General features: G+C 44.6%; 1 protein-coding gene across 1 annotated transcript in view; it reads right to left on the bottom strand.

Annotated features, from left to right (window-relative positions):
• LOC144678899 (ubiquitin-conjugating enzyme E2 E2) overlaps positions 1-24,472 on the bottom strand; it is a 404,663-nt gene that overhangs the window by 29,100 nt on the left and 351,091 nt on the right. Inside the window, exon 5 of the mRNA XM_078538958.1 lies at positions 5,450-5,597. Coding sequence (XP_078395084.1) covers positions 5,450-5,597 — 148 coding nt within the window. The remainder of the gene's footprint in view (positions 1-5,449; positions 5,598-24,472) is intronic.

The following is a 24,472-nucleotide window of genomic DNA, read 5'->3' as shown; positions in this document are numbered from 1 at the left end:
AGTCATTGTTCTCTTGCAAAGGAAGGCGACTTAGGGCATCGGCATTTGCTATATGAATCCCTATGCACAAAGGTGTATTCATATGCCGCCAAAATTAGGGCCCATCTTTGTATTCATGTAGAAGCTATGGGAGGTATAGCCTTTTCTTCGCTAAACAGACCCAAAAGTGGTTAAAAACAAAAAACTACTGTGGATGCTGGAAATCCAAAACAAAAACAGAATTACCTGGAAAAACTCAGCAGGTCTGGCAGCATCGGTGGAGAACAAAAGAGTCGACGTTTCGAGTCCACATGACCCTTCAACAGAACTTTTTCTTAATTCATTGGATACAGGTGTTGCTGGCCAGGCCAGCATTTATTACCCATCCCTAGTTCAGAGGGCATTTACAAGTCAACCACAATACTGACCAATAATACCACAACCACAATACTGAATACAAACCAAAAGTAGTTTGTGGTCTGATACTATTGTGAAATGTTGCCCATGCACGTATTGGTGGAATTTTTTTACACCAAAAATAATCAATAGACCTTCCTTTTCGATCTGAGAATATCTATTTTCAGCTGTGGCAAGTATCCTGGATACATAGCCTATTGGCCTCTCTGTACCGTCGTCCATCTTGTGAGATAATACCGCTCCCACTCCATAGGGGACGCATCGCAGGTTAGCACCAATTCCTTTGGTCATAATGCACTAACAAATTTGAAGAGTGCAAGAGCTGTTTTACTTTCATGAAGGCCTTTTCTTGAGGTGACTCCCAAACCCAATGCTGGTTTTCCTTTAGTAGAGGGGAGGTGATGGCATAGTGGTATTGTCGTTGGACTAGTAATCAGGGTTAATACTCTGGGCACTTGGGTTCAAATCTCACCACAGCAGATGGTTGAATTTCAATTCAATAAAAGTCTAATGATAGCCATGAAACCATTGTTGTTAAAAACCCATCTGGTTCACTAATGTCCTTTAGGGAAGGAAATCTTACCTGGTTTGGCCTACATGTGACTCCAGACCCACAGTATTGTGGTTGGCTTGTAAATGCCCTCTGAACTAGGGATGGGTAATAAATGCTGGCCTGGCCATCAACACCTGCATCCAATGAATTAAGAAAAAGTGAATGTAGAGGGGCTAGAGCTGTGATAAATTTGGTAGAAATCAGCCATAATAATGTACTATCCCTACAAATTATTGAAGTTCAGTGACATTCTTAGGTGCAGGTGCCTCTCTGTTTGCTCTAACCTTCTCTTCAACAGGGTGTAACCCTTGGGCATCTACCCGGTGGCCCAAATAAATGACTTAATTTGCATGAAAAGTGCATTTTTCATACTTTAGGTGCACTCCTGCTTCTAAAAATCGTTTCAGGACTTCCTCCAGCCATGTGTTCCACTCCTGTGAATCCAGTTATCAGTATATCGTCTAGGTAGACCACAAGGTAGTCCTTGTAGCAAGCTCTCCATTGTCCTCTGAAAAATGCCAGGCTGAGGAAACACTGAAGGGCAGGCGTGTATATTGATATAACCCTTTGTGAATATTTATGGTCACAAATTCCCAGGAGGCATCATCCAGCTCCAGTTGCTGATGTGCGTGACTCATGTCAAACTTTGTATATGTTGTCCCTCCTGCTATTTTGGCACAAAGGCCTTCAATCTTGGGAATAGGGTACCTGTCCAATTTGGCTGCTTTGTTGACTGTTAGTTTATAAACTCCACAGATCTGGGTGGTCTGGTCTGATTTAAGAACAGGGACTATGGGTGCTGCCCACTCTGAGAACTGAGCTGCTTTTACCCAGCCTCTCTAGCTGGTTCAACTCAGCTTCAACCTTCTCTCTCAGGGTGTATGGCACCAGTTTTGCTTTCCAGAAGTGAGGGGTTGCTTCTGAGTCCATGCAAATCTTGGCTTGTGGGCCTTGGATTTTTCCCAGCTCAGCCTTGAAGATGATGTCATTTTTTTTTAGCAGCTCTGGCAATCCCCCTGCTCGCAACTGGAAGATTTCAGACCAGTTTAACTTAAACTCTTTTAACCAATCACGACTTGGAAGGCTTGGTCCTTCACCTTCTACCACCATCACTGGTAACTGTGCCGATTGGTGTCTATAACGAACAGTTACTTTGGTGATACTTTTTTTTAACCTGGGTTTCTTCTCCCATGTACGTTTTCAACTTGGAAGGTATTTGTTCCAAATTTAATTGTTGAGCACCTTTATTTAGATATCTGAAAGTCTCCTGTTACAGTGGTAGAAGCACCCGTGTCTACTTCCATTTTTAAGGGTTTACCATTCACTTGTACTCTGATAATAATAGGCTTTATCTTCCCAATTTTCATGCTGAATAATGAATAAATGTCAGAATTGGTTGTTTCTTGCTCTTCTATACTATATACTTCATTGGACTTCGATTGTTGAATGGAAGCCTATTTAAATGCTTTGCAATGTTTCAATATGTGTCCACTTCTGTGACAAAAATAAACTCTATCTTTTTAAATTGCCAATTGTTAGGAGTATGATTGTTTCCACGTCGATAAAAATTAGCTTTCGACTTCACAGCTAAGCTGTTTCCTCTCAATTTTTGGTTAACGGGGGCTATTTCCCGCTTTTTTAAAAAGCACACGATTTCCAGGCAGCTGCACCCATTAAAAACATCCAAGAAGTGAACAGTTTGTTCTTAGTATCTCATAGCGACAATATTAAGACAGCATTGTATTTACACAAGGTATTTGTTCAAATAAATACATTTGCTTGGGGCTATCTCAATATAAAAGCCTGTACATTTTAAAAAAAAAATCTGCACTCTTCACTTGTCCTACCACATTAGCTATTTGAATTCAAAACAGAGCACGTGGAAATTAATTGGGCCTGAAATTACTGTTTATTCGGTTCTTTGTTGAGAAGGAATTCAATTAATAAGTGTGTTAAAATTCTCTACCTGTGACAAACGCAAACAAGCAATTAGTTAAGTGTTTACCAGCATCTGTCACATATGATTATCAGATAAAGTACTGATAATGGATACTTTCCAAATAAAAAAGTACTAGAAAAACAAAAAAGAAACATGGCTTTCACATCTTGTCTAGATTCCCTAATAAGTATAAACCTTCTTAGATAACTGGTATTCTATGCCTCAGAGGATTATTTAGCTGTCACTCTTATTCTGGTTTTGTGTTTTAATGAGATTATTTTAGACTGAAGCTGGTTACTGGATGAGTCAACAGATTGGAACTATTTTTTTTATTTACAGTTCAGATGTCAAGGCAAATTTGAATGCCAAATTAATGATCAAGTAGTACATTTTTGCCTTTGTGCACACAAAAACAAACCTTACTGAATGTATGTAGCTATAATAAAATACAGAACTAAATTATATATAAATTGCTTTCTTTGGATCAGGCACCTAAGCTAAATGGAGAGATTACAAAAACTGAGAATTTTATACTGGAGATACGAAGCTCAGGAGAGCTTATTGAGCAATTCAAGATTCTAATGGGTATAGATAAATAATATGTTTGACATAATCATTATGCCAAGAAGGCAGGAACTCATGCTTAGAAAAAGGGAAGGAACTCAGAAGAGGGACGGTGAACAGTTTATACTTATCTACCTCAGACAGAGGATGGATATATGGACAACCTGTGCAGGGAGGCGATGTTAGAGGACTGTATGGACAAACTGAACAGGAAACTGGGTAGATATTTTGCAAAGAAAGTGACAGAGCGTCATTGAGAGAGCATATGTTTTTTTTAACTTTTGAACCAGCCGGATGGAATGCAAGATCTTTTTCACATCTGAACATTTCTGTATTCTTAACTCCATGCACTTAAATGATCTGATAATAACTTAAAAGAGAAAGGATATACAAGAAAACTTGCACTTTTCAAAACCACCAGACATCTGAATGCATTTTACATAAAATATTTTTTGAAGTGTAGTTACTGTTATAATGCAAGAAACATAACAATCAATATGCACACAGCAAATTCCCACAAACAACAATGTAATGATGACAGTTAATCTGTTTTTTGAGAGATAAACATTGGCCAGGACACCTGGGATAATGCCCTCAGCACTTCATTGAAGTATCAGCTTTGATTATTGCACTCAAGTCCTGGAGTGGGACTTGAACCCAGAGCCTTGTAATTCAGAGGTAACAGTGCTACCATCTGAGCCACAGATGAAACTTAATGGCAACTGTTTATTGAGAAACCAGAAACTAACTGCGTAAAATCAACCTGAGCGAGGCAGAAATTCGGCACAGATAAGAGGAAAACAGCTTTCTTTATGCTAACATTTCTAACATTTCTGTTAACTTCAGGACTTGGGCCTGAACTTTTCAGTCAGTGTGCGGGGGTGGGCCTGACACGCCGGTGTGTAAAATGACGTGCGATGACGTTGGGCATGTGTCCCGGTGTCATCGTGCTGTCTCGCGATGTTTCGTTTGGCGGGCGTGTGCCGGAGTTGGCTGTGCGCCCGCTGATAACTGATAGGCCTATTAAGGCCATTAATGAATTAATTAGTATTAGTGTTAACACTGCCCATCCAACCTTAAGGTTTGCGAGCAGGCGAAAAGGCCAAGCGGCCTTTACGTTCTTTAGGAATCCTCATCCACAAGAGGGATGAGGTTTCCTAAAGCTTTTATGAATCGAATAAAAAAGTCACAGTCACATGAGGGGACATGTTTAATTTTTTTTCCTCATTTATTTAATTATTTTAATAGCAATTCAATCTCCCTGAGGCAGCTCTGTGCCTCAGGGAGATTGAAGCGCTCTTTTGCGTGCATGCGCAAAGAGCGCTGGTTCCGACTCTCCCTCCTCCCCCACTTGCACAGGTAGCACTGAGTGTTACGGCTCTCGTCTTATGCTGGGCGGGCCTTAATTGGCCCACATGTGTAAAATGGTGGCACGGAGCCGATCGCGGGCGGCAGTCGGCTCCGCAACCGCCCCCATCCGCTCCTGCCAAGCCTGCCCGCCGACTGAAAAATTCAGGCTTTGGTTTTCAAGAGACGGTACTGATTTTTTCACTGTGCATTTACAACTTCATTGTACGCTGAATGTTTCTGGATTGTGACTGTATAGGATTTGATATTTAAGAGTTTTTTATTTAGTACATTTAAGCTTTAGAATAACTTTCTTTGTTTACGTACCTCTTTAAGTACCATGACATAAATAAAATATCTGTACTCTACTATGTTGCTAGCTATGTTATCTCACAAAATAAGGTACTGGCATAGCCTAAAACATAAATTTAAGCTGTCTTTAAGGGAGGTTGCTGAAAGATAAGAATTGCAAACAAAAGAATAGTTGTCACGAAAAGAGAGAAAAAAACTGATTAATACTTTGGGTTGAAGGCCCTTCTTTGTATTTATTTTATTTTTCTTTCATATCTTCAACGTTTGCAGTTTATTTTCTTTTCACCACAAAAATAAAGGCGAGGTGTAAATTAATGAAGGACTGTAATTCCTCTTACCAGGGTTGCAATCTGTAAGAAGAGAACAAATTGACAGAAGAACCTTAGAGATGGTCAGTGCTGGGCTCCAGTTATCCTTCAGGATATCCAGACAGATCACTCCTTGACTGTTGATATTGCAATGATAGATCCTTGTTCGGAAAGTCACCTGTCAAATTAAGGTGAAATTAGACTTTCACAGGAAATGAGATCAGCTTTTTTCACTTACAAGGGTCCAGAAATGTACATTTACTTTACATGCTGCACAGGACTATAACCTGGTTTCAGTTAAATCATTACAAAGTAAATGAGATGCTGCATTCAGAGGATCCAAAGACCAATAACAGCTAATATCAAGAGCACCTCCAAAGGGGTAGTGCTGATTTGGAGTAAATAATAACTCAGAAAAGGTCTTACCATCAGAGGTGAAGGCAGCCATATGCTCTGTCTGCTGGCAAAATGATGGTTTGGCTAATCCATAGGACCAGTGTCACTTCACTTGTATGTACCTTCCCCAATTACTTGTTTTTCTGCCAGCTGTGGTGTGTGTCCTGTATTATAAACTAGCCTGTCACCATAGCACTGGGCTCCCAAGGAAGCATTACAGAGCCACTTCTTGGAAGTAGTTCCACAATATAAAAGAATATACTGACATACTTTTGGCACTACAAGTACAGTGAATACTAAACAAAACTTTTACTTTTAGAAAATGCCACTTGAGAAATGGATAGCTTCCTGCTGGTCCATAGCCCTGCTAAATATTGTATGGTAACTTTTGGGGTTCCAACAGCATTGTAAATCCATATTTTGATGGCTTCACTGATGTACTTGCACCTTAGGTATTTTGTGTTCTGGCCTGCTGAATATGTCAAACTGGTGTCATGTATCTGGCTGTTTCTGTCATGATGTGATATTACAATGATGCAAGTACCTAAATGCACTAAATCTATTCTGCATCAATTCCCAGACTTTCCATTTCTAAACATAGCTTTATGTGTCACTAAAAAAAAGTTTTGGGCACAAAATTTAGGTCTGTAGTTATTGAAGCTGAACATCCTCTTGGAGCTGCTTTCAACGCAGCCCGTGCGGCATACTATCTCGAGAAGTACTCTTGCATGGACGTCCCTTATGAGTGATGAATGCAACTGAATTGGTAATATGATGCACCACACAGCCCTTCTGTTTGATGTGATGTTCATTTTCCAAATTTGGGTCTATTCAACAAATTTGCATATCAAATGAACAAAGATCAAGCGTTCAGCTGCATGAGGGGTCCAGCATTAGCGTTGTTAAGAATATACTGAGACATTGGGTGGAATTTTCTGTGCTGGCTGGCGTCAGACGTGTTTGGCAGCGTGAGTGGACAGTATGCTGAGAAGGCCAAAAATTTGCAATTGTCCGCTCTGCCCATCAATGGCAGGCTGCGTTTCCACCGTCGAACGTCGAGAACCTCATTGTAATACATCTGCGTATCATTATAAGCCCAGCATGCTGGAATCATCCCCCCCATGCTGGATCATCCAAGCACATCAGCATGATTCATGCCTATGTGTTTCAGAACACATCATCTCAGTTGCAGGACATCACTGCCGGAATTTCTCAGGGTAGTGTCCTCAGCCCATCCATCTTCAGCTGCTTCATCAATGACCTTCCACTATCAACATCCTGGGGTTATCATTGACCAAAAACTGAACAGGACAAGCGGTATAACTACTGTGACTACAAGAGCAGGTCAGAGGCTAGGAGTCCTGTGGCGAGTAACTCACCTCCTGATTCCCCAAAACCTGTCCACCATCTACAAGGCACAAGTCAGGAGTGTGATGGAATACTCCCCACTTGCCTGGATGACTGCAGCTCCAACAACACTCAAGTAGCTTGACACCATCCAGGACAAAACAGCCCACCTGATTGGCACCACACTCACAAACATTCATTTTCTCCTCCACAGACGTATAGTGGAAGCAGTATGTACCAGCTACAAGATGCACTGCAGAAAGTCACCAAGGATCCTTAAGCAGCAGCTTTCAAACCCACGACTGTTACCATCTTGAAAGGCAGGGGCAGCAGATACATGGAACACCACCTGGAAGCTCCCTTCCAAGCCACACACCAGCCTAATTTGGAAATATATCGTTGTTCCTTCACTGTAACTGGGTCAAAACCCTGGAACTCCCTCTCTAACAGCACTGTGGGTGTTCCTACACCACTTGGACTGCAGCAATTCAAAAAGGCAGCTCACCACCTCCTTCTCAAGGACAATTAGGGATGGGCAATAAATGTTGACCCAGCCAGCGAGACCCATATCCCGTAAAATGAATTAATAAAAATAAGGTGGGCACTTGGCGGGCTGCACTCGGAGGTGAGTGAACAGTAATGTGCAGTGCTCTCCAGGGTCGTCTGTTGGACTTCAAGGTTGAGGCACCACGCATTTAGGCGAGGACACAGGCAAATCACTTTTTCCCAGCTGGCTGAGAGTGTGGTGCCAGGGCAAGTGCTGCACTGTGGTTGATGTAGTGCACAAGCACATGCGGGGTGGTGGGGGGCGGGGTAGGAAGCAGCCACACATTAGGGAAATCTTGTATAAAGTGACCATTCCTCTGCAAATGAGAGTTCAGACGCAGCCACATTGACTTGCTTGGAGTCGGGCCTCTAGCTTATTTGCCCACTCAAATTGGGCAATGAAATTGCCAGCAAATGCTCCTGAACTTTTCACCCCATGGGCACAGATTGCATTTTAGTGGACTGCAGAACATTTGGGTGGGGTCTTGGGCAGCCATGCAGTGCACTAAACTCTGGACATCCAAGTAGTGGCAGCACTAGGGTCTAGGTCTAGGTTGACTAGTTGCTCTTAATTCCTTCTGGGAATGGTCCTTGATGGCTTCTTGACCCCCCACAGAACCATGATATCTCTGCTTTCCACTTCCACCACTAAGGCCTTCAATGCCACACATGACCCTAGAGCCTTCCCTCTGCCCTCTTGTTCCATTTTCCTTCTTTAGAATTATACAGTAGCAGCAGCATCCTGTAGTTCAACACAGCTTCTCTTTAAGAGGGGCAGACTGCCTTTCAGAACAGAAGGTTGATTGCACCATATGCTATCAGCAAATGCTGCTTGGCTCCCTGCTGAACATAGGGGCAGCCAGCTGCATGGTAGATGAATGGCACAATGCTACAATCATGGAAATGAGGTGGCAGAACCAAATTCACATGCTGTCTGCCTTCATCAGAACCAGTGCTGGCAGCTTTACTGACATCAGGATGGGAGACACCTTGGCTACCTTAGATTGGACCTCAGAGGAGCAATTTGATCATCAGCAGCAGCCTGCATTTGAGATGGATCTGCACCGGAAGAGCAGAGAGGGGAGCAACAGATGGGTGCAGCCTGCAGGGGGCACTACTTGCAACAAAGGTTGTATAGGCAGAGATTGATTTTCCTTGACATGTCAGAACAACAGTGCTTCAGGGGTCGCAGGTTGTGTCAGGTGGATGCAGATATCTGGAAACTCCTAGAAGACCTGCTGCTTGCTGGACCTAGTTACCACGTGTTACCAGTGCCCGTCAAATTAACTACTGTTTTCAACATTTATGCTTCTGAATCCTTCCAGAGCTCTGCTGAAGACATATCCCCAGTTAGTGGCTCACAAATGCATAATAAAGGTGACTAATGGGTTGTTTGCTAGAGCCAACAATTATGTGAATTTCATCTGCAAAGGTGCCAGTCAGAATAAGCAGGTACTAAGGTTGATGTCTCTGTCTAGTTTCCCATAGGTGTAGAAAATCACTGAGTGCCCATAATTACAATCTGGGCACATCCAGATCAAGCAGAAATACTTATGAAATGCAAGGGTTTCTACTCCATTAATGTGCAGCTGCTAAGCAGCCACAAAATGATATTTGTGCATGTGTGTATCAGATTCCCTGGGAGTCCCTGTGTTGCTTTCAACTTACGTCAGTCAAAGCTCCCCAATCTTTTGGGGTCTGACGGCAAAGTTAGAGGTGTCAGCCAGGAGGCAAAGGATACCCACTTCCAACTTGGCTGATGACATTCGTCAGAAACCCAACAGTGTTACAATAAGTGACCACCAGATGTATCATTGAACAAGCCATTGGCATGCCAAATTTGCACTTTAGATGCATCTAGAGGCACCCTACAGTACTTACCTGCCAGGGTTTCCAGAATGGCTGTGTTTTGCCATGCTCCAAAGAACATTGCTCAGCAGCAAGCTTTGGTTCAACAAGAGGAGCAAGACGCAGTGCGCAGATTGTCTGTGGATGATTCGAGGAAAAGAAGAGCAAAACAAGAAAGATGAGGAGATTACTGTAATGCACTGCCAGCTCATATTGCCGCCTGAAATGCCAGGAATGCCCTTTTGAATGCAGGATTCACTTGGGTAACACCACTAGGCTGATGTCAGAACCATGTGCAATGGCTATTTTCCCTGATTTCCACAACTGCTCAACCCACTAGTACATCTGACACAAAGCAGTCCTGCAAATAACCAACCATTCTCCTCATTGGTCCCTGTAAAATCTTCCCATTCATCTTTGAACAACTTAAAAGGTAAGTTGCCACCCAGCAACCAAGAATGGATAAGATGGGAAAGTGGCACAAAGTAATACATTTTATGAGATTCTACTAAAGAATGGAAACTTCACAAAATAACATTTTCTCATATACCTTGTGCATATTTTTGTCTGTTTTCATGGCTTACTTGCTTTTTCTGAAACAGGTCGCTAGCCTGAAGCCAAATCTCCTTGTATTTAAAGTAGAGACTGCTAGAGGATATGTCTTTTTCAGACCAACAGCCAAGATCCGTGTAATATAATATGGTTCACCTTTAGTCTTTAGGATGATGGCCATTGAACTCTTCCTGGAACACTTCCCCCTACTAGCCATTGAAATCTTGTCTAGAAGAGATCCTCCACCCAAGCGATGTCATACTAGCCATCATTCCCCTCACTGAGTTGGGCCCATCAGCCGATCTAGTGGATGTAGAGGAGATTGACCCAAGATGAACTGGTGCCAGACTGTTAGTAGATGCTGGAGTGACGCGAGAAAATTGGCTTTGGACAGGAGAGAATGAAGTGCTTTGTATGCGTCGTGTGTCTCTAGATGTGGGAGCTTCTAGGTCCAAATCTAAGTAAGTCATGCACATCCCCTGGTGAAGCTATAAAGCTTTACTACAAAAGCAAAATACTGCAGATACTGGAAATCTAAAGGAAAAAAGACAAAATTCTGAAAATACTCAGATCAGGCAGCATTCATGGAGGGAGAAAAACTGAATTAACGTTTCAGGGAGATAACCTTTCATCAGAACTGGAAAATGTTACATGCAATGTGTACTAAACAAACACAGAGGCAGAGAAGGGGGAAACGAGGAAATAACAAAAGAGAAGGTTCTGTGATAGAGTGGAAGGCAGGAGAGATTAAATGCCCAAGGGGATAGTGGTGCAAGACAAAAGGGGATAGTAATGGATCAAGTGAAGACACAAACTATGGGCCTAGAAGAGGTTTAAATGGCAATAGCAGAATCATCACCAACAGCTGCTGCCTGAACAAATCGGAACAATAGTTATCATCTGAAATTATTGAGTTTGATGAGAAATCCGGCAGCCTGTAAAATGCCTAAACCAAAAATGAGGTGCTTTTCCTTGAGTTCTGGTTGACCTTCATTACAATACTATAGGAGGTCAAGGCCAGGTAAGAATGGGGTGCAGTATTAAAATGATAACTGACCAGAAGCTGAGGCATGCTTGTGGACTGAATCAAGGGGTTCCACAAAGTAATCACTCAATCTGTGTTTGGTCTGCCCTGTATAGTGGGGACCAGCATTGTGAGCAGGGAATACAGTATATCAAATTGCAAGTACAAGTAAGTTGCCGATTCACCTGGAAGGAGTGTCTGGAGGTGAAAGGACAACCGATTACACAGGAAGGTGCTGTGGAAGGAAAGCGAGTGTTAAGGGTGATTGAAGAGTGGACCAGGGTGTTGCAGAGGGAAGGGTTCCTTTGGAATGCTGAATGTGGAGTGGAGGGGAAGATGTGTTTGCTGGTGGCATCATGTTGGAGGTGGCAGAAATGGTCGAGGTGGCAGAAATGGTGGAGGATGAATGGAGGCTGGTGGAGTGGAAGGTGTGGGAAAGAGGCATCCTATTGTTGTTCTGAGAGACAGTGGAAAGGATGAGGGCAGAAATGCAAGAAATGGGACAAATACTGTTGAGGGCCCTGTCAACGACACTTTGTTCAGGTGGGGGACAATGGTGAACCTTCAATTGAGGAAAAAGAAAGACATATTGGAAGCGCTGGTTTGGAAGATGTACAACGGAGACAACGAAACTGGGAGAATGGTGTCAGGTGGTTACAGGATATGGGATGGAGGGAGTGTAATCAAAGTCACTTTGGGAATTCTGATGAAGAGTCATACGGACTCGAAACATTAACTGTAATCCTCTCCGCAGATGCTGTCAGACCTGCTGAGTTTTTCCAGCTATTTTTGTTTTGTTTCACTTTGGGAATTAGTGGGCTTGTAGTAGATAAAGGTATACGGAAATGGAGGATGAGAATTTGGGGAAGGCTCAGAGATAGACCATAAGAATGGAAATTGGAAGCAATTTGTTTGTTAAAATTCCTTCCTATTTTTCCATTTATGAAGTGCCTGAGTCATTTTTATATAAATGCAATTTGTTATTGTTTTAAATAAACTTCTGTAAATATATTTAGATGTTCTATCTCTATATTCCAAGCCATCAATTAGAAATCAAAGACAAACCAAATAAGCGATAGAGTAATAAATTAATCACACTATAAACTCAAGATTGTTTTGTTCAAGTCTTAATAATAATATTATTAAATAAAAGGGATAACAAACTTTTGCTAAACAGCATTCCCACTCTTTTGGCATTTAAACAGCACTGAAAATATGTTTTTTAACATGAAACATTTATAATCAATAAACGGTGAATCAACATTACCTTCACCATTATTTATGACCTCTAATTAAGCATTTTTCCTCACTTAGTTTCTGATAAGCTTGCATTTTAATGACCATAATCAATTATGATGTTAGAGTTGATTTTTCAGAACTGATCACAATGAAAGATCTTGATAGGTCAAGATTAAACCCATTATTTTGATTTGGTATCAAGAATTGAATTTGACTTCTGCTTCTCTTAGTCTAACACTTCAGTGAATTTTATCTGTAGGGGTGAAGGTATTATGGCTGTTATCTTTCTTAATTAAAAATTTTTGGACCTTGGCATTCACATTCATTTTTGCCACAGAATAAATCTGTTTCTCTGACAGCATGCAGCACAATGACACGCCATTACTTACTAGCTCATGACTTTTCTGGATCCAAGTCCAGCCAACCAACATTCCTTCATTTGGTCAGATAGCAACATGTGAAATGACGACCTCATACCTTGCCACCTCAGCGCTGTGATCTCAAAGAAATGGTGTGCCTTCATTGGACTGTGTCGGTAATGTTAATTGTGACTCATTTTACCTATAAATTTATCTTATGCAGATTTTTTTTGTTTTAATGGTACTGTACAATAACTATTCATGGCAAATTTATTGTTGTATATAATATATATTAATATATTGTTCACATGTGAAGGGCCATATAATCTCAACTTTAATTTTAAAAATTCGCAACTGTATTCTATTTACCACTTTTAAAAATAACTTACTATGTTGCTTGAATTTATCATAAACTTGATTTTTGATGAAGGAATTTTCCATAGAAATTTTCTTTTTTTCATATTCGCTCGTGGGATATAAACATCACTGGCAGCGCCAGCATTGTTTGCCCATCCCTAATTGCAGGGGAGGCAGTGGAGCAGTGGTATTATCACTAGGCTAGTAATCCAGAGACCCAGGATAATGATCTGGGGACCAGGGTTTAAATCCCACAATGGCAGATGGTGGAGTTTGAATTCAGTAAAACTCTGGAATTAAGTCTAATGACGACCAAGAAACCATTGTTGTTTAAAAAACTTATCTGGTTCACTGATGTCCTTTAGGAAAGGAAATCTGCCATCCTTGCCTGGTTTGACCTACATGTGACTCCAGGCCACAGCAGTGTTGTTGACTCTTAAATGCTCTCTGAAGTGCCTGAGTCATTTTTGTATAAATGCCGAGCAAGCGACTCAGTTGTATCAAACCTCCATAAAGTCTATAAAGAATGAGACCGGATTGACTTAGGCACTGGAAATGATACCGGCAAACTCAGCCTGTTAGTCCTTACCAACATCTGGGGGTTTGTGCCAAAATTGGGAGAGCTGTGCCAACAGCCTAACATAGTCATTCTCACAGAATCGTGCTTTAAAGATAATGTCCCAGACACTACCATCACCATCCCTGGGTATGTCCTGTCCCATCAGCATGACAGACCCAGCAGAGATGGCAGAAAAGTGGTATACTGTTGGGATGTCGTCAACATCGACTCCAGACCCCATAAAGTCTCATGGCATCAGGTCAAAAATGGGCAAGGAAACCTCCTGCTGATTACTACATACCATCCTCCCTCAGCTGATGAACCAGTACTCCTCCATGTTGAACACCACTTGAAGGAAGCACTGAGGGTGGCAAAGATGCAGAGTGTACTCTGGGTGGGGGAATTCAATGTCCATCACCAAGAGTGGCTCGGTAGCACCACCACTGACTGAGTTGGCCAAGTCCTAAAGGACAAAGCTACTAGACTGGGTCTGTGGCAGGTGGTGAGGAAACCAACAAAAGGGAAAAAACATACTTGAACTCATCCTTACCAACTTGCCTGCTGCAGATGCATCTGTCCATGACAGAATTGGTAGGAGTGACCACTGCACAGGCCTTGTGGAGACAGTCCTGTCTTAACATTGAGGATACCCTCCATCGTGTTGCATGGCACGACCACCGTGCTGAATGGGATAGATTTCGAAAAGCTCTAGCAACTCAATACTGGGCTTCCATGAGGTGCTATGGGCCATCAGCAGCAGTAGAATTGTACTCAACCACAACCTGTAACCTCATGGCCTGGCATATGCCCCACTCCACCATTCCCACCTAGCCAGGCGATCAACCTTAGTTCAATGAAGAGTGCAGGAGCGCATGCCAGGAGAAGCACCAGGCATACCTAAAAATGAGATGTCAACCTGTTGAAGCTACAACTCAGGACTACTTGCGTGCCAAACAACGTAAGCAGCATGCGATAGGCAGAGCTAAGTGATTCCACAACCAATGGATCAGATCTAAGCTCTGCAGTCCCACATCCAGTCATGAGTGGTGATGGACAATTAAACAACTCACTGGAGGAGGAGGCCCCACAAATATCCCCATCCTCAATGATGGCGGTGCCCAGCACATCAGTGCGAAAGATAAGGCTGAAGCATTTGCAACAATCTTCAACCAGAAATGCCGAGTGGATGATCCATCTTGGCTTCCTCTGGAGGTCCCCAGCATCACAGATGCCAGTCTTCACCCAATTTGATTCACTCCACGCGATATCAAGAAATGGCTGAAGGCACTGGATCATGCAAAGGCTATGGGCCATGACAATATTCCGGCAATAGTACTGAAGACTTGTGCTCCAGAACTTGCTAGACCTCTAGCCAAGTTGTTCAGTACAGCTACACTAGCATCTAACCAGCAATGTGGAAAATTGAAGGTATGTTCTGTGTACAAAAAACAGGACAAATCCAACCCGGCCAGTTACTCACCCATCAGTCTACTCTCCATCATCGTTAAAATGATGTAACACATCATCAACCGTGCTATCAAGCAGCACCTTTTTAGAAATAACCTACTCACTGATGTTCAGTTTGGGTTCCACCAGGATCACTCAGTTCCTGACCTCATTACAGCCTTGGACAAAAGAGCTGAACTCGAGAAGAGAAGTGAGAGTGACTGTCCTTGACATCAAGGCAGCATTTGATGAGTGTGGCATCAAGGAGCCCTAGCAAAACTGGAGTCAATAGGAATCAGGGGTAAAACTCTCTGCTGGTTGGAGTCAAATCTAGCGTAAAGGAAGACAGTTGTGGTTGTTGGAGGTCAACCATCTCAATTCCTGGACATCACTGCAGGAGCTCCTCAGGATAATGTCCTAGACCCAACCATCTTCAGCTGCTTCATCAATGACCTTCCATCCATCATAGGGCAGGACTTTCCCCCAATCGGGGGTGAAGTTGAAGGGTGGGCGCGCACAGGTGCGTTTCCGATCAGCGCTCCCAATCGGGGGCACGGTGCCATTTTACGTGGGCGGGCCAATTAAGGCCCGCCAAGCGCGACATCCGCAGGGAAGCGCTGTGCGCTCCCTGTACGGGCAGGGGGGAAATCCCAAAATCGAAAGTACGCTGTTTTACGTATGCGCACGAAAGAGCGCACTCATCTCCCTGAGGCTAAGTGCTGCCTCAGGGAGATCGGCTCTATATGTAAAAAAGCTAAAAATAGAAAAATAAAATTCCCCTGACATGTCCCCTCATGTGACAGTGTCACATGAGTTGGGGCACGTCCATAATTTTTACAAAAACTTTATTAAAATTTTTAAAACCTACATGAAACCTCATCCCGCCAGTGGATGAGGTTTCATGCTTTTTCTAATTCCCGCCAGGACTCCTGGCCTGCCCGCCAACCTTAAGGTTGGATGGGCATGTCCATGAATTAGTTTAATTACTCTGTCAATGGCCTCAATTGGCCATTGACAGGTCGGCGGGCGCACAGCTGATTTTGCTGCGCCCCTGCCTACCAGAAACTTTAAATGGGGCGTGGTGACGTCGGGAGTTCCGCCCGACGTCACCGCACATCATTTTACATGTTGGCGAGTGAGCCCCACCCCTTGCTTGCCGACAGGAAAATCCTGTCCACAATGTCAGAAGTGGGGATGTTCGCTGATGATTGCACAATGTTCAGCACCATTCGCGACTCCTCGGATACTAAAGCAGTCCATGCCCAAACGCAGCAAGAACTGGACAATATCCAGGCTTGGGCTGACAAGTGGCAAGTAACATTTGTGCCATATAAGTGCCAGACAAAGACTATCTCCAATAAGAGAGAATCTAACCATCACCACTTGACATTCAATGTCAGTGGCTACATCGCTGATTCCCATACTAGCAACATTCTTGGGGTTACCATTGACCAGAAACCATGCTGGACTAGCCTGTGGCTACAAGAGCAGATCACAGGCTAGGAATCCTGTGGTGAGTATCTCACCTCCTGACTCCCCAAAGCCTGTTCACCTTCTACAAGTCAGGAGTGTGATGGAATACGCTCCACTTGACTGGATGAGTGCAGCTCCAGCAACATTCAAGAAGCTCAACACCATCCGGGATAATGCAGCCCGCTTGATTGGCACCCCATCCACAAACATTCACTCTCTCCACCACCGACACACAGTGGCAGTCGTGTGTACCATTTATAAGATGCACTGCAGGAACCCACCATGACTCTTTAGATCGCACCTTCCAAACCCACGACCACTACCATCTAGAAGGATAAGGGCGGCAGATGCATGGAACACCACCACCTGAAAGTTCCGCTACAAGCCACACACCATCCTGGCTTGGAAATATATCTTTGTTCTTTCACTGTTGCTGCGTCAAAAACTTGGAACTGCCTTCCTTACAGCACTGTGGGTGTACCTACACCACATGGAATGCAGCAGTTCAAGAAGGCAGCTCATTATCACCTTCTCAAGGGCAATTAGGAATGGGCAATAAATGCTGACCTAGCCAGCGACATCTACATTTCATGAATGAATTTTAAAAATTGCCTTTGAGAAGATAGTGCTGAGCAGCCTTCTTCAACTGGTTCAATTCATGTGGTTTAGGTATATCCATGGTGCTGTTAGGAAGGGAACTCCAGTGACAGTGAAGGAGTGGTGATATAGCTCCAGGTCAAAATTAGTGTGCGACTTGGAGGAGACCTTGCAAGTGATGCTGTTCCCATGATCTGCTACCCTTTTTCTTCTAGGTAAACACAAGAACACAGGAGCAGACCATATGGCCTATTGTGCCTGCTCTGCCATTCAATATGATCATGGCTGATCTTGGGTTTCAAATCCATTTTTCCACTCGCTCCCCATTTGCCTTAATTCCCTGAGAGACCAAAAACCTGTCTATCCCAACCTTAAAAATATTCAACGATGGAGCATCCAGAACCCTTTGGAGTAGAGAATTCCAAAGATTCACAACCCTTTGAGTGAAGTAATTTCTCCTTATCTCAGTCCTAAATATTTGGTCCTTTATCCTGAGACTGTGTTTCTGTGTCTTAGACTCCCCAACTGGTGGAAAGAACCTCTCAGCGTCCACCCTATCAAGTCCCCTCAGAATTTTGCAAGTTTCAATGTGATCGCTTCTCATTCTTCTAAACTCCAGAGAATACAAAGCCAATAAACATAGCCGCTCATCATTGGACAGCCCCTCATCCCAGGGACCAATCTGGTGAACATTTGCTGTAGCACGTCCAATGCAAATATACCCTTTCTTAAATGTGGAGACCAAAACTGCACGCAGTATTCCAGATGCGGTCTCACCAAATCTCTATACAACTGTAGCAAGACTTCTTTATTCTTGTACTCCTCCAATCCCCTTACAATAGAGGCCAACAAGCTATTTGCTTTCCTAATTGCTTGCTGCACCTGCATGCTAACTTTCTGCGTTCCTTGTACAAGAACACCGAAGTCTCTTTGAACATCAACACTCACAAGTTTCACACCTTTTAAAAATATTCCGCTTTTCAATTCTTACGACCGAAGTGAATAACTTCACGCTTGCCTACATTATACTCCATCTGCCATCTTGCTGCCCACCCACTTAATCTGAATATATATTTTTTGCAGCCTCTCTGTGTCCTCCCTACAGCTTACCTTCCCATCTAGCTTGGTATCATCAGCAAACTTTGATACATTACTATCTGTCTCTTCAACTAAGTCATTAATACAGATTGTAAATAGCTGAGGCCCTGGCACTGACCCTTGCAGCACTCCACTATTCATTGCCTGCCAACTTGAAAGTGCCCCATTTATGTCCACTCTCTGCTTTCTATCCATTAATCAATCTTCTACCCTTGCTAAAATACTACCTCCAACTCCATGAGCCCTTATCTTGTCTATTAACCTTTCATGCAGCACCTTATCAAATGCCTTTTGGAAGTCCAGATATACTATGCCTACTGGTTCCTCTTTATCTAGTTAGATCCTCATAAATTTACCAAACAGGATTTCCCCTTAGTAAAACTATGTTGACTTGTTCTAATCATACTATATGTTTTAATGCATTGTTAATACTTCCTTAATAATAGATTCCAGCATTTTCCAAACAACTGACTTTGGGCTAGTAGTTCACTGTTTTCTCTCTCCCTCCTTTCTTGAAAAGCGGTGTAACATTTGCCATAGTCAAATGTAATGGGACCATTCCTGAATCAAAGGAATTTTTGAAAATCATAGCCAGCACATTCACTATCTTGGCAGTTCTTTTAGAACTCTAGAGTGTAGGCCATCAGGTCCTAGTGATTTGTCAGATTTGAGTCCCTCAAGTTTCTCCAATACTTTTTCTCTGCCGATATTAATTTCACCACTCTGTTTAGTCCTTAGGTTTCTGGTATGAAACTCGTGTCTTATAGTGTGAAGACAGACAAAAAATATTTGTTCAATTTTGTTTGATAGAGGTTGTGTATTTGGAAGGTGCTGTTTAAAAAGCCTTGACAAGTTGCTGCAGTGCATCTTACAGATATACTGCTGCCACTGTACATCGATGGTGGGGGGAGTGAATGGTTAAGGTGGTGAATGGGACACTGATTAAGTGCGCTGTTTTGTCCTGAATGATGTCGAGCTTCTTAAAAATTGGTGGAGCTGCACTCACCCAGGAAAGTGGAGAGTATTCCATCACACTCCTGACTTGCGACTTATAGATGGTAGACAGTCTTTGAAGAGTCAGGAAGTGAGATGCTCACTGCAGGACTCCCAGTCTCCAAACTGCTTTTGTTGTTGCCCAACAACAGTAACAACAATTTGTATTTATATAGCATATTTAAAGTAAGAAAACTTGCCAGGGCACTGGGAAGCACGATAAAGTAAAATTTGATACCAAGCCACATCATGAGATATTAGGACAGATGACCAAAGAGGGAGGTTTTAAGGAGAATCTTAAAGGAGGAAAAAGAAGTAGAGAGATGGAGAGGTGTAGGGAGGGAATTCCAGAGCTTAGGGCATAAGCCACCAATGTTGGAGCAATTAAATCAGGGGTGCTTGAGAGATTTAAATTAGAGGAACACAGATGTCTTTGAGGATTGTGGAGCATGAGGAGATTACAAAATTAGGGAGAGGTGTAGCCATGGAGGGATTTGAAAACAAGGATAAGAATTTTAAAATCATGGCATTATTTGGAAAAGTTGAGGTTGTTCTCCTGGAGCAAAGGCATTGAATCCTGCACGGCATGTTTTCCTCGCTAGGTGGGCCAGCAGATATTGCCCATGCCTAGTTCAGCCTGAGAGGGTAGTGCCGAGATGGGTTCTGCACCCGCAGCGTGTGTGACACTGATACCCAGAGTATAGATTTGGGTGCACCAATCCATCTGTTGCCCTTTGCATTCCACGCGCTTGTGCTTCTTTGCTTTGCAAGGTTAGAACGTGTGGTGCCAAATGTGATGGAGGCAGCATTTGAGTAAGGGGGTGTCAGCCCTGGCTCCTTTGTGTGAGTGTGCGGCAGCTGCGGGGTGACAAAGAACTGGAGCCCTGCAATGTCCCACTCTGGTTGGGGTGGTAGGGATGCGATGGGAATCCAGGTACAGGGTGGACTAATCAATGCTCCTCTTTCCTTTTCAGGAGAAGACTGCACACAATTCCACTGAGCGGATGCGGACTGGCAGAGGCCAGGCCCAGTTGGCTATCATGCCTCAATTCGAGCAGCAGGCCATGGATCTGGAGAGGCGCCATTCGCCCAGATCCACCGGTGGCGGTGAGGCTGGGATGCCACGGGGAGGTATGTTTGCCGAGCACTGAGGTCACCATGTGCGTCCCAGCAGCCACAGCACTGCTGAATGCTCAGTGATTGAAGTTTGCAACATGGGTTCACCATTGATTACGGAAGGATGAGCGCAAAATGATCCGGTGATCTGGGGGACAGGCATGCACATTCACAATGTCTTCACATGAACTAATCAAATGTCCTTGTTCTTCCTTTCAGCATCACCAGAGCAGGGCCAGGAGGAGGAGACAGAGGGGCCACCTCTCACACCTGAGGGCCCTGAACATTTCGACTCACCAGCATCACACCATCTCTGCCAGGCAGGCACCAGCGCAGATACTAGCATCTCGGTGGGAATTAGATCTTCGGCTAGTGTCCCGGGGCACAGTGGTGAGGGCACTTCACACTCGCTTGAGGTGCGGGCAGAGACAGAGAGTGCCCATGGCACCGGCAGTTGGAGGACTGCAGGGGACCAAGCACATGCTCAGTCGGTGGCTGGTGATGTGCCTCTGGAGTCGTCCGTGAGGCAGCAGACGCTGGAATTGCAGCAGAGTATGCAGGGGGATCTGGCGGAGATATGTGAGGCAATGCATGGCATGGTGCCCATGCTGGAGGAGTCCACATGGAGCATCACAGTTGCAATGAGCCTCATGGCCGAGCACCATGCTTCCTCCATGGAGAGAGTGGCAACTTTTCTGGAGAGGCTCCTCCAGGGGACCAATCAGGTCCTCCTGGGGTTGCACTCAGACCTGTAAGACCTCACAGCGGCATTGACCTCAGCTGGTCAGTGCCGGTGTGGGAGGTGGTTTGGTACCAAGTATCCCAGCTCAGTGCCCATCCATCTACGGTGAGCAGGGAGGTCCGAAGCAACCTCACATCGGCGTAGCAGCTGCCTGTCATCTCTGCAGGTTCCTCTCAGGGCGCTCCGGATGGGGGTAGCAGCTTCTCCGCCCCTCTGCCAGTGACCATGGCCGATGAGGCTGTAGCGACTGGGGAGATGCCAGCTGGGGAACTGGCCGTTCCCTCCCAGGCAGGGCCATCAAAGGCTCCACAGGTCATCGAGGCCAACAAGACAGCAGAGTGAGCAGGCTGACGCAGAAGCCAGTGCCAGCGAGGGGGGAGCACCTAGACATGGCACCCGTAAATGTAAATTTAAGGCACCTTGGGCACACCACGGGTTTCTCACTGGTGCTTTTATGTTGCCCCACTATTAGTTCATGACCACTTGGTGTGATGTGCAACACCTTTCTCATTTTTTTTTTCAACTTCATTTTGTTATATCATCAAATTTTTATATGTAAGCATGGCTCAGGGTGACTCCTTTCTTCTGCAGGTGGACGATTACCCATGGTGTTATGATTGAGTTGTGTGACATTGAGCTTTATTGGCAGGGCCCTTAGTTAATGTCCCTATCCAGGCAGATTTTGCACTCAGGTACCGAGTATGGAGCCTGCGGCCCTGGCATGTGTTGGGAGGTCCATCTGTGGTGGGCTAGCTGAAGGTTCGTTGGATTAAAGCCTCCCATGTTTCCTTGCCTCCCTGGAGTAATCTCGGGTCAGTGTCTACCACCTCAGTGTTCTCCTGTGTGTGCTCATCCTCGGACTCACTGCTGGACTCATCGTGCGCAGCAGGATCAACTGCGCCTACATCTTCTTCGTCCACTGCGTTGCCCCTTTCCAGTACAAGATTGTGGAGAGCACAGCATGCAACCACTATCAGTGACACACGATCTGGGGGGTATTGGAGTGCGCCTCCTGAATGGTCCAGGCATTGGAAGTGCATCTGAAGAAGACCGATGGTTCTCTCTACCACAGCCCTTGTGGAGGCATGGCTCCCATTGTGCCGCTGCTCAGCCTCTGTTCTTGGATGGCAGAGAGGCGTCATGAGGGGATAGCCCTTGTCGCCCAGCAGCCATCCATCCAGCTGTGCTAGAGCACTGAAGAGCCTTGGCACCTGGGGGTGTCTGAGGGTGTAAGCGTCATGGAAGGTGCCTGGGTACCTTGCACAGACTTGCAGAATCTGCATCCTGTGGTCACACATTATCTGCATGTTCATGGAGTGGAATCCCTTCCTGTTGACCAAGGCACCGGGCTCACCCGCTGGCGCCTTGATGGCCACATGTCTACAGTCTATTGCACCCTGGATGTGGGGGAAGCCAGCAATCGCTGCAAAGCCCCTGGCTCGCTGTGTCTGGCTGCCCTCATCCCAGTGGTAGTGGATGAAAGTCAATGTATGCCTGAACAGAGCGTCTGTCACCTGCTTGACACAACTGTGGACAGCTGACTGGGAGACTCTGCAAAGATCACCCACCGACCCCTGAAAAGAGCCGGAGGCATAGAAGTTGAGGGCAGCCGTGACCTTCAGCGCCACTGGCACAGGGTGCCCACTCCTACAGTTGGCACAGGTCTCAGGGCCTATCATCTGACAGATGGAGGTCACTGTCTCCCTTGAGAGATGGAGCCTCCTTCGGCACTGCACCTCAGACATATTGAGGTATTTGCTTCACCGCCTGTATACGCTGGCAGCAGGATAGTGGTGTCTTCTGCAGCCCCTTCCACCTTGGACTTCCTGTTGGCCCTGCGTCCCTTGTGCCTGCACCTCTCTTCCCAAAGGTGGTTCCCCTGAAGGCTGAATGTGGACTTCTGGCCTCCTCCCCATTCTGGCCCTCTCTTTCTCCTCAGAGGAGGTGCCTTCAGTGGAGAGCACAAATCTCATTCCCAGGCTAAGGGAAGGCTTCCTGAAACCTGCAGGCCCCAGAAATGATCTTTACTGTAGAGTCTGGAACTAAAGGCTGTTACTCCTGTCCAAGCAGCTGTGAAGAGTTTTGAAGTATTCCTGCTCACACAGACAAGTATCAGTAACTTTCATAATTAAATATCTGACAAATACCACTGGCAACTCCGCTGACCCTTCTTATCCCGCCCATGGATGAGGTTTGTACAAATGTGTCCAACCTGCCTGTCCGTTGCGCCTTTGCGACTGAAGATCGCACAGGCCCCGAAAAATAGCAGACAATTGCTGCCTCAAGGGCCTTAACTGGGTGACTAATTAATGGTGGGTGCGCACTGGAGAGCATCGCGCACCCAAATATCACAATGGCGCGTGGTCGCTCGACCGACGTCACCATGCATCATTTTACATGTTGGGATGCGGGGCCCACCCCTGCACACCAAGAAAATTCTGGCCCATGACTGTAAAAGCAGCTGGCAGCTGCAGAAATTTATAGATAAAATTGTGTATAGGGTGAAATAGTATTCATGACCCATTTACAATCTTGGGAGGTTGTTGCATCTGAGGATTTGGTTACATATTTTCAGGTGTTTAGGTTTTGTATTCGGTGTTAAAAAGCATTGCTATGTAACTTGCAGAGCTATGAAGGCTATACTTATATTTTGTTGCAGCCCAATATCTTTTAGAACAATAGAGGTTCTTAACAATTTCTTTCTTTCCTGAAGGCATGGATTTCATGGTTGGATATACTTCACAGAATCACAGAATTGTTACGGTGCAAAAGGAGGCCAATCAGTGCATCATATCTACATTGGCTCTCCAAATGAGCATTATGACTTAGTGCCATTCTCCTGCCTTTTCCCCATACGCTTGCACATTGTTTCTATTCAAACAATCATCCAATGCCCTCCTGAATGCCTCGATTGAACCTGCCTCCACCACATTTCCAGGCAGTGCATTCCAGACTCAAACCACTCAATGTGTGAAAAAGCTTTTTCTCACGTCACATTTGCTTCTTTTGCAAATCACTTTAAATCTGTGCCCTCTTGTTCTCGATCCTTTTATGATCAGTTTCTCCCTATCTACTCTTTCCAGCCCCCTCATGATTTTGAACACCTCGATCAAATCTCCTCTTACCCTTCTCTCCAAGGAGAACAGTCCCAACTTCTCCAATCTACCTGTATAGCTGAAATTTCTCATCCCTGGAACCATTCGTGTAAACCTCTTCTGCACACTTTCCAATGTGTTCCCATTCTTTCTATAGTGTGGTGCCCAGAACTGTACACAATGCTCCAGCTGAGGTCTAACTAGAGGTCTAACTATATAAGCTCAGCATAACCTCCTTGCTCTTGTACTTTATGCCCCTATTAATA

This window comes from Cetorhinus maximus, chromosome 3 (assembly GCF_964194155.1).
Source record: "Cetorhinus maximus chromosome 3, sCetMax3.hap1.1, whole genome shotgun sequence".
NCBI lineage: Eukaryota > Metazoa > Chordata > Chondrichthyes > Lamniformes > Cetorhinidae > Cetorhinus > Cetorhinus maximus.
The sequence above is the reverse complement of the archived record's forward strand: the minus strand, read 5'-3'. Positions and strand labels throughout refer to the sequence as shown.